Source organism: Vicugna pacos, chromosome 2 (assembly GCF_048564905.1).
Source record: "Vicugna pacos chromosome 2, VicPac4, whole genome shotgun sequence".
Classification (NCBI taxonomy): Eukaryota; Metazoa; Chordata; class Mammalia; order Artiodactyla; family Camelidae; genus Vicugna; species Vicugna pacos.
The window spans coordinates 82,875,060-82,886,251 of NC_132988.1; the positions used below are offsets into that span (position 1 = coordinate 82,875,060).

The following is an 11,192-nucleotide window of genomic DNA, read 5'->3' on the forward strand; positions in this document are numbered from 1 at the left end:
TTTCTCCACCTTTAGGTGGGACAGGATGGCTAGAGTGGGCTGGAGTTGGCTATTTCCCTTCCGCCAGGTCAGTTAGGCTCTGGTAATATCCCAGCAGGCTAGGTTCTGGTTAACTAGTTTTCTCTGAGGGCAGACCTTGTTAAGGACAGAGTGATCTGATGTATTTAAAAAAATTTTTTTTCCTTCTCCCTTGGAAGCACCAGGGGATTTTCCTCTAATATTTATTGCAGGTATCTGGTTGAGATCCTAGAGGTAAATCTCACAAAATTTGGGACCCACTTATGACCAGGTTACCTTGAATTTTTTCTCTTTTTTTAATGGAGGTACTGAGGACTGAACCCAAGATCTTGTGCACTGAGCTATACCCTCCCAATCCCCTGGAGTTTTTAACCTTCAGAGTAATCAACTTTGATCATCCAACAATTCATCACTTACAGTCCTGGTGTTTATACTCTGGCATTGCTTCCCACGGGCAGTTTCCTGTTATGGGTCTCTGCTCTGGTAAATTGTTATTCTCTGTATTCTCCTGTTGGTCTCTCCAATGTTGATTGTTCAGTCTATTCAGCTTTTTACTTGTTAGGATGAAATGGTGGCTTCCAAGCTACTTACATGCTGGACCAGAAGTCTTTAAAAACAAAAAAAATCAAGACAAGACACTAAGATTAAAAGTTGGATTTATAGCATGGCTGTAGGTAAATAGAGTTATCACCCTTACAAAGTATTTCTAGTAAAGAAAGCTTATCCATATAAAAAAACACAAAATGTCAAGAATTTAAAAAAATAAATCCCCAGTGTTCCTCATTTAGTGTAACAGTTTCTTTAAAAAGAAGCCTTTCCTAAATTTTTCTGAATGCCATTCATGTATACGTCTATACGGGTGTGAAAGTATTTACTTTCTCATTGCCCTATCCTAATATTTCTTTCCCTACAATGTTAAATGGACCCACTTAAAGGAAAGATAGGATTTTTACTTGAGAAGAGGAGTTTATTAAAATATTTTAATATAAATCCCATGTCATTGAAAAAACTACAAATGGGATGAATGCTTGCTAATGTTCACTTTAATTTTATTGATTAAAAATCCAATCCCCCCAAATACATTATTTTACCAATATTTTTAAAGTTCAAAATCTAAATAAAGAGATGCTCTTAATCAATTAACATTATTTTATATATGTATATATGCCGCACATTGAGAAAATAGGAAATGGCTTATTTTTTATTTGAAAGTGGAAACATTTGGCTTCCAGATGGCCACTCCTTGGTGACATTCAAATCATGAGCCTCGCAGTGGGCCTGGGCCTGATCAGTGCATGTCTGCAGCCAGCTGTGCAATCAGGTCTTTGGCATCTTGCATGACAGAGGGTATCTCTGAGCCATTCTCAGTCACCTGGGTTCCAAACAAGAACATCTTCCTGTCATTTCCCACCTCAGATAATGCCAAAGCTTCATGAATATCTGTAATGTGATAGGCTGCTTCAAGATCCTTCACCAAGAGTGGGAAAAGAATTGAGAAAAAGTTGGTCATTTTGCAATCTTTTTGGATAAATACATTTACTACTCTCCTTTATTGCTCTCAATGACCCCCACCCCCATTGTAATATGGAGGATATTGTAACCCCATTATTATGATCCTAGTGGTTGTTTGAATATAAGGATTTTCATCAGAATTATACCAGCATTTATGAGTTACCATCAAAAAAGTATTTTCTGAAATAAAGTTAAGCTGATACAATACCTTAATCAATTTCCTAAACAGAGCAGTCAATCTGCTTCTAATTTTGTTTTTCCATTTTGTCTTTATTTTCCCAAGATTATTCTCAAAAGGATCAATTACTTTTAATTTGTCTTAACAATAGAAATTTGATTCATTAATTGGTTTGTGTCCATATTTTTTGCCAAATGTGAGTTTTCTTTTGTGACCATTATTTCCACTGAACAAAAAATTATGGATCAAATTTGGAGGGGTAGAGGAAGACGGAGACAGGATCAGGGAGGCAGTGAATTTAGAAAGTGGACTAGTGGGTGACAGAGACCAAGAGAGGAGGAACAGGTGGAGAGAACAAGGACAAGAGGGAGAAGTGGGAAAGGCTTAAAGGAGGAAAATCCACAGAGAGAGGCAGAGAGAGGAGAGATTAAAATGAGGAGAAAGAAAACGTGTGCTTATGCTGCATGCCAAGGTCAAAACCTCCTTGAGGTCAAAATGCTAAGGTCAAAACATATTTCTTTGCCTCTTACACAACAAGAATTATTTATGCAAATAACCTCTGATATTCCATTTCCTAAATATACACACAGATTCAGTTATAATTTTTAAGACTTTTGCAAAAGCTTAAGCATTTTTGCTCTTAAAATTGCATTTGTAATTGGCCTTTTGTTGTTTTATAGTGTTTTCCCTAAGTTTTAGGGGATCATTTAAAAATCTCTGGAAGTGTTCCAATATTGAGTTATTTTTTTCTTGTACCACTATGAACCTATCAGATTCCATCACTGGGAGCCTGTGAGGCTTTTCCTGATGTGTTATACCTTTCTGGTCATCCTAACATATTGCCTGTATGAAAACTGAATTCATTTAGTCCTAGAGCCTGCAGTGAATTTCACAACTGTGCTCATGAATCCAGTAACATGTGGACAATGTCTCGAGCCTAAAAAATTCACTGCGGGAATTCGAGAAGACAATAGGAGAGAAAGGGTGTTGGATGGGAGGAGGGGCTCTCTGTAATGATAAAAGCACATCAGGGATAAATATCCAGTATAGCCCACTCTTACATAACTGTGCCTTAATAGAGGTCATGACTTAAAGAGTAAAGATAGTAAGATGACTTTTAAAAAATACTTATAACTTAAACCAGTGAGTCATCTAAAAGCATAGGTTACTTTGGCCAAGGAGTATCAGTAAATATAGATTACCCTTGAACTAGAGTATCCAAACCTTTCATTATTAAACCCAGTAAAAGTTATAAACTTGACACTGAATGGCTCTGTTTATTTCATTTGATGAAGAGATATAAACCACAAAGGAAAGTATTGACAAATCTGATTATTAAAAATGAAAACCTATGTATAAAAAAGGGAACCATAAACAAAGTACAATGATAAACCAATAGGTTGCTGGGGAAGATATTTGTAATGTATGTAACTGACAAAGGATTGTTTTTCCAAAAGATGAGACTACCTACAACTCAAATGAGGAAAGATAAGCACCCTAACAGGAATTTGGGGAAAAATATTAAAAAAAAACAATTTACAGATATGGAAATTGATTTCAAAGAATAAAACTCATTTGAAACTAATAACCAGTGAACATCTCAAAAAATGTTCAAGCTCACGAGTAATTAAGGAAATGCAAATTAGAATGAGGTAAAATTTCATCCCCATGAGACTGGCAAAAATGAAAAAGTTTGACAATACCAAGTATTGACAAAGTGTGCCTGTACAATGCTATAGATGTTGAATGGGGGTTTTTAAACTTTTACTGTGGTCAAATACACATAACTAAATTTGTCATATGAACCATTTATAAGTGTACAGTTCAGTGCACAGTTAAGTACATTCACACTGTTGTACAACCATCCATTTCCAAACAACTTGTAAAACTGAAACTCTGTACGCATTAAACAATAACTCTCCATTTCTCCTTTCCCCCTGCCCCTGGCAACCACAGTTCTACTTTTTGTCTCTATAAATTTGACTACTCTAGGTATCTCATGAAAGTATAATCATACAGTATTTGTCCTTTTGTGACTGGCTTATTTCACTTAGCATAATGTCCACAAGGTTCATCCATGTTGTAGCATGTGTCAGAATTTCCTTCTTTTTTAAGGCTGAATAATATCCCATTGTATGTATAGACCACATTTTGTTTCTGTTCATCTGTGGATAGACACTTGGGTTGTTTCTACTTTTTGGCTACTGTGAATACTTCTGCTATGAACATGGGTATACAAATAACTGTTTAAGTGCCTACTTTGAATTCTACTGGTTATACAGCCAAAAGTGGAACTGCTGGACCATACGAAAATTTTATTTTTGATTTTTTTTAAGCAATTGCCATCCTGTTTTTCATAGTGGCTGTACCATCTGGTATTCTCACCAACACCACACAAGGGTTTCAATTTCTCCATGAATGTTTAGTAATTTTAATGCATGTGTGTGAAATAAATTCAGATCAGGCTAATTGATCTAAAACTACTTTTTTATACATGGTAGGCATTCAAAAAATTTTTTGAAATTAGTTCAACAATCCGTAAATGTTTATTGAATTAAATTCAACACAGATTTGTTGAATTCTTATTATGGACAAGGCCATATACTAGTTATTATATGGGACACAAAGGTTATTGACAGTCTCTGTTCTCAAGGAGTTTACAGCTGTCCCTCGGTATCTGAGGGGAATTGGTTGCAAGACCCCTGAAGATACCAAAATCTGAGGATGCTCAAGTTCCTTACATAAAATGGCACAGTATTTCTATATAACCTATGCACATCCTCCTATACAGTTAAATCCAGATTATTTATAATACCTAGTACAATGTAAATGATATGTAAATAGTTGTAAATACAATATAAATGCTATATAAATATTTCCCTATGTGTGGCAAATACAAGTTTTGCTTTTTGGAACTTTCTGGAATTTTTTCCCCCTGATCCATGGTTGGTTGAATCCACAGACATGAAGGGCTGACTGTATAATCCAGCAGATCTAATTAGTATAAATTGAACTGAACAGATAGTGTATTATTGAATATTTAGCTATTACAAGTACAGACATTTCTAATTCTTGTATTAACAATATAACTGTTGAGTACAATTTATATTTGCACAACTTTTTTACCTGTTTGTTTGCAAACACAACCAGAGGAAGGATTGGGTTTGTTTCAATTAGTTGATGAAGGTGTTTCTTGGCTTCAGGTAGTCTGTTGTGATCTGCTGAATCCACCACAAAGATCAGCAGCAACCCCTTGGACAGGTACATTTCCCAATAGGAACGGAAAGGTTCGCTGCCGCCAACTACAAAGAACAGTAGAGAAGGAAGACATACGCAGAAATCTCAGAAGTGTCCACTGAGGGGGCAGGAAAGGCACAATTAGGTAATTTCTGAACACTGGACAGGTGTTCTGATAAAAGACCTCTGTGAGACTGTACCCAGTTCTGAGAACAACCAGAGAGATGTTACTGGGGAAATGATTGGTGGGAATATTTACCCTCCACAAGTGGGTCATTCATTCTGTAGCACAAAGAATCAGCATAAAGATCTTAAATATGTACTACAGCGGATGCCTCCTGACCTGCTATACACAGCAGTACAGCCAGCAAGTCGGAGTAGGCTACTAAAGTAACTTAGAGTGGTAGGTTAAAACACATGTTTCACTAAAATAAGTTTTAAATGGACTGATTAAAGTTTCATTGGCTAGCCTCACTTGCATAACTTTCTTCCTTTGTCAAAATCCTAGAACTAATTTCCCCTCTTAATCTTGCACTAAGAGTTAATATGATCCAGTGGACATTCAAGAATACTTGCCTCAGGAAAAAATGCCTTTGGGTTCTTTCATTCTGCTGATTCTTCCCAGAAGAAACTTTTGGGGAATGATAATAATACATACACAATGAATTCAGTTACTTTTCTCCTCGGATGGAGGTTGACAAACGATGACCCACAGTCTAAATCTGGTTCACTGCCTATTTTTTGTACAGCCCACAAAGAAAGATTTTTACACTTTTAAATGTTTGGGGCGGGAAAAAAAGAATAATATTTCATGGCACATTTGGATTTCAATACAAAGGATCAGAACACAGACATGCAGTGGAGGGGGTAAGGTACAGCTCAGTGGTAGAGTGCATGCTTAGCATGCACAAGATCCTGGGTTTGATCCCCAGTACCTCCATTAAAATAAACAAATCTAACTACCCACCCACCCCCCACCCCAGGAAAAAATTTAAAGAAAAAAAAAGAACACAGACGTGTGATTGTCCACATATGGCCTTTGGCTGCTTTCACAGGACAACAGCAGGGCTGAGTAGCTGCACAGAGACCATGTGGCCCACAAAGCCTACATTAGCTACTCTTGAGCCCTTAACAAACAAGTTTATAGACTCTTGTTTTGGGAACTTGACAGAAACATTTTAAAAAACAATAATATAGGGTCTTTATTTGCCTTTCCTTGTTTTCTTTGTGTAGAGCCTGGCTAGTCATTCTTTGAAGTATTTTTACTTTTTTTTAAAGAATGTTATATAACCTAAGTAATTCATATGGTTTTAATACATGTAGTTTAAACATGAATGAACATTTAGGTTGTTCCCCATTTTTTGGCAACACCATTACATTTCACCAGCAGAGGGATTGTAATCATTTAGTTATTAACTTCTAATTTAACTGCAACGTAGCCAGACAGCATGGTTTGTATGATGCCTCTTCTTTGAAAAATTTATTAAGACTTGCTGAATGGCCCAGTAAGTGGTCGGTTTTGGCAACTGTTCTGTGAATGTTTGAGAAAAATGTGAATTTTAAATTTTGGATGTGGCTAAAATTGTTTAATTATATATTTGATTGTGTTCAATATTTGTGTCTCTATAGATTTTTTTCTCCTTGATCCTATAAACAAATGACGGAGAGATGTTGAAATCCCTCATTTCAGCTGTAGATCTGTCCATTTCTCCCTGTAATTGGATTCTTCCTTTCTTTCCTTTTTCCTTACTTCATTTTTTCATTTCCTTCCGTTCCCTTCCCTTTTCCTCCCTTCCCTTCCACTTTTTATATTTTGAGACTATTTTCTTAGCTATCTACTTTGTTAAAATTATTATTACTTCTGTAGCTTCTGGGCAAACTGACACCTCTATTCCTAATAATGCTTTTATCTTAAAGATTTGCCTACAGTTTTACCATTTTCTCTGCTCACCATTTTCTCTCTGCAACTGGATGAAAACAAAAATTCATATCGTTTTACTTGTGGGTGGGAGGTGGGGGTACAATAGAGGGTACAGAAAATTCCCAGTTTTCTGGCTTGAGTAACTTGCTGGGTGAGGAGTCACTTACTGACAGTGGATTACAGGGAAAGGAATAGATATGGAGATATAGTAAATATTTTGTTCTGACCATGTTAGATTTGAGAGGCCAATGAAAAACCAGGTAGAGATGTCAGGGGACATCTGGATATGTTTGGGCTGGACAGATAAATTGGGGAGTTATTAGCATATAGATAGTATTTAATATCAAGAGGATGGATGAAATCATCCTAGGAGAGAGTGTAAACAGAAGACAAGAGGATCTGATGCTACTTCAGGGAACAGCAATATTTTGAGAGATGGTGACTCCAGAATTACTATAGACTAGGGGCTTCTGAGTTGCCACCTGGTTACAAGAGGCTGGGGGCTTGTCTATATTTGCACTGGCAGAGAAGGAAGCACACTGTATTTAGATTGCATGTTTATTTGATGAAGTAAGGGAGGAGAGAGGCTGTTATAAGAGGGGGTGCCAAAGCCTTCCTCTCAACTCCTCTTTATCACCACCACTGCAAAAAGGGGAAAATAAAAAGAGCAGAAAGTGATTTCTGCCCCCACTGCACCCTAGCATTCTAGAAGTCTAGGAAAATCTGACCCAGTGCTTCTTTTCACAAGAACCCAATGTTGATAACATTACATCTGGCTTAAGTTGTAACAGTAATGTGGCTACAAGCTGTAGGCTATTCCCAGAACCACTGAGAAAGTGGCCTTACTCTCCAGGAACTCCATTTGGCTGTCTTCAGTACTGATGCACACCGCATTGAAACCTTGGGTGGGTGCCATGCTGTGCTGGACTCTGTTTAAAGCTAGAGAGTGAAGAACACTGGTCTTTCCTGCTCCATCCAGGCCCAACACTAGGATCTGCTTATTTTTCTCCTGCAAAACAAAAAATAAGTCAATAAAGCTATACCATCATATAAATAAAAAAAGCTAGGGCCTTGTTTTCCTGGCTCCTGGTAATGTGCTTGCCAATAATATTTTGGAATTGTAAAACAGAACAAAACTTCACAAAAAATTTAATAGGTCTAGAACAACTGTCCCAGTCAGTTTGTATTGTACAATCAGTCACTGGTTATGTGATATTAATCACACATCCCTTCTTCATCTCCCAAATTCTAGTCAATCTATCAAATAAATACTTAATATCTATCTATATCTATCTATCTATCTATCTAATTACTTATGGGAGGTGCCATATTTTCAGGGCTAATTTTCAGACTTCTGTTTACTTCCTGAGCTCACTGGAGATTGCACCAGAATTCAATTTATTGTTTGGGGTCTTGTATTGATGATCCATGTATTGATTCTGCCATTTAGTTTGTAAGCATCTAAGGTCTCATATTCTTAATTTGTCTTGTCTTCCCAATTGGATCACTAGATTAAAAGCACTCAGGGCAAGGTTCCCCTTTTATATATTTTAAGTATAAATATCATAATTATATGAAAAGGCAAAGATCATAGATAATCAAACCAGCTCTAATCATCTAATTTTAAATCTGATGCTAAAACCTGATGAAATAGATGTAAACTTTAGGAAGAAGCATTCCACCAACATACAAGCCTTAGAAATGTTTATGACAAGTGACTGAAGGGCAAGAAGGGCAAGCTGGGATGGAGGCAGAAATAGAAAATTTAGAGTACTCAGCAAGGTGGCTTTTAGGGTACAAATTTTAATGTAAAGAGTAATAAATGAGCAACAGTCCAGCCAGACTGCTCACAGGAATTCAACCCTATTTCCCAAACAGCCTACTAAAGGGGTTTCTCATGCACAAAAAACACTAGTAAATGTCTTCAATGGCACTGTTTAAAAATAATAATCTTATACATCTCTGCTTGAACATTAAACGTTGACATAGACTTAGATTGGATTCCTGGTAAAAAAGTGATCCTAAACAGCATTAGAATGTCTATCCCACCTCCCATCTCTTTTTCTTCCCCCTCCTAGTAAGATCTACATGCAAGTGAGACGTTTTAAGGCTGGTCTAATAGAGACTTGTGTACAGAGCAAGATTTACAAAGCCTGTCTAGTGAGTAACATTTAAAAGTACATTTTTGTTTTGGGAATGAATTCTTGATGGCTTTTATAGGAATTGGTATTTCCATCGATGTTCCCTATCTCCATCTCCATTTACTCCCCATTCCCTCCCATCTGCATCTAAATATCGGAGTGTCATTCTGAGACTGTGATGGTAAAGAAGAGAACTTGATGCACAAAGAAGATTTCACTGGATGGTTTTAAGTGGCATGCTTTAAAGCAATGGTGGCACCAAGAAATGGCTATAAGATGTGGATTCTGTCCACCATTAACACCACCAATAGCCCCATACAGGCTACCCCAACATATTTCATCAATTCCAAGATTTTTTTTGACATTTAACATTTCTGAAATGAGGACTTTACAATCTATGGTATATCATATTTTGATTGGCAGCATTTTTTTCTTTCTTTTTGGTACCTAAAATAATGGCATTTTAGAGCCTAAGAACCATCATGAATAAGAACAGTTCCTTATTTCCTTTCCAGCCACATCGCTACCTGTAAGCACATCTTATCTAGAAATTCTGTAGTCATTGCTGCCTTACATTTTTCTTCCTTTTTTAGTCTAAAACACAAGCTTCCTTGTGTTTATAATCTCTCAAGAAAAGCTGGGATTACTGTAAACCAAAAGTTCTGACACAAAATGTGATTCTGAACACAACTGTTCCTTGTAAAAAGTTATTCCTTTAACTATATATGAATCTATTTGTCTGTTTTACCAGAGATCAAATCCTTGTTAATAAATTCACATTGTTTAGAACCAGAAAGCAGCTCTGAGCCCAGGAACTCCAAGAGCACAGAGATCACTAAGCTAATCCAAATAATGTCTGTTTTTTCTTTTTTTCTCCCTCAATTTTTAAACTGTGGTAAAATACATAAAATTTACCATCTTAACCATTTTCAAAGATACAGTTCAGTGATATTAAATACATTCATAATGTGCAACCATCACCACCATCCATCTTCATAATATAACCCTTTTCATCTTGTGAAACTGAAACTGTACTCATTAAACACTAACTCCCCACTGTCCTTTCCCCCAGGCCTTGGCAACCACCATTCCATTCTCTGACTGTAATTTTGACTATTCTGTGTACATTATATACGTGGAATCATACAGATTTGTCTTTTTGTGACTACAATGCCTGGTTTCTGAGGCTTCTCAAACCTCTATGACGGCCCCCTTTGGGCGCTGGTGGTCTGAAAAGAATGGAAGCAGTAACCACAGCGCCCACAGAAAAGACCCAGACAGTCCCCAAACACATCCTGCACAAATTCAGGTACCCTGCACCCTCCCACAAAGAACGCATTAAACAGAAAAGACCGGGACAGAGATCCTGTGGGCGGCGAGGGTTTGGAGCTGAGTTCAGTGTTGTGGGCGGTCAGGGAGCTAGGGTTGAGCGCTGGACAGAGATGGGGCTGGAAAAAGGGTGATCCCCGCGCCCCCGTGAAGACCAGCTAAGGCCTCTTCTTCAACACTAGACATGACGAGGGTTGGAGGCGGGGACGGGGTTAGGGGTGAAGCCGGGCAGGAGGCCGCGGGAAAGGGACTAGCGACGGGTCGTTAGAAGACTGGATGGAGCCCCTTCCACCCGCAGATAAAAAGCCCGCGGACGAGACCAGATTCCCTCTGGCGCGGGCCGGGGCCTCGCACGTAACAGAGCCGGCTCTCCGGCCTGAACGCCGGGCAATGGCCTCCGGTGAGGGTCCGAGGCGCCGGTCTCTTACCGGCGGCTCCAGCGGGGGCTTTGTCAATGTGCTGTCGTTGTCCTTCTCTTTCTCTTCTTTTTCCTTAAACTGTTCCTTCTCTTTGTCCGTCTCTTGCTCTTTCCTGTTTTCCTCCTCTTTACTCTTAGTTTTCTTCTCCTTCCCCTTTTCTTTTTCCTTAATTTTCTCCTTCTCCACTTCCTTCTTTTTATCTTTCTCCTCCTTTCCTTTTCCCCGAGTTTTCTCTTTCTCCGGCTCCTTTCCCTTCTCTCTTTTCACTTTCCCCCTCTCCATAGCCACAGCCCCGGCTCCCTTCCCTGCTCCTCCTGCGCGCCCGCACGCTGGAGCCGCGGTGCGAGGTCTCGGCAGGCGTGGCCCCCTCGGTGGGCGCACGGCGGAGACGTAGGTCCACGCGCCGTACGCCGCCCCCGCGGTCACGGCAGTCGGCG

General features: G+C 38.6%; 1 protein-coding gene across 4 annotated transcripts; it reads right to left on the minus strand.

The window, feature by feature from the left end:
• Positions 1 to 479: 479 nt before the first annotated feature.
• Positions 480 to 11,171, minus strand: ARL9 (ARF like GTPase 9). 4 transcript variants are annotated; one of them, XM_031688236.2, is made up of 4 exons: positions 10,765 to 11,171; positions 7,713 to 7,875; positions 4,835 to 5,010; positions 480 to 625 (listed from the first exon to the last, which is right to left on the minus strand). In XM_031688236.2, the coding sequence occupies exons 1-4, from the start codon at positions 11,035 to 11,037 to the stop codon at positions 602 to 604; spliced, it is 636 nt and encodes a 211-aa protein (XP_031544096.1). In that variant the 5' UTR covers positions 11,038 to 11,171; the 3' UTR covers positions 480 to 601. The 4 variants fall into 4 exon arrangements, with proteins under 4 accessions (XP_031544096.1, XP_006198215.2, XP_072799659.1 ...); XM_006198153.4 differs by lacking the exon at positions 480 to 625 and adding an exon at positions 1,207 to 1,486 and having other exon boundaries at positions 10,765 to 11,169; XM_072943558.1 differs by lacking the exons at positions 480 to 625; positions 10,765 to 11,171 and adding exons at positions 1,207 to 1,486; positions 10,361 to 10,594.
• Positions 11,172 to 11,192: the final 21 nt, after the last annotated feature.

Bases quoted from the DNA above. Each gene is read 5' to 3' on its own strand.
- ARL9 (XM_006198153.4), bottom strand. From the start codon at position 11,037: ATGGAGAGGGGGAAAGTGAAAAGAGAGAAGGGAAAGGAGCCGGAGAAA. The intron at 7,876-10,764 runs GTAAGAGACCGG...TTTGTTTTGCAG, and splicing joins AGCCCCCGCTGGAGCCGCCG to GAGAAAAATAAGCAGATCCT. The intron at 1,487-4,834 runs GTAAAAAAGTTG...CTCTTGGTGAAG, and splicing joins TTGTGTTTGCAAACAAACAG to GATCTTGAAGCAGCCTATCA.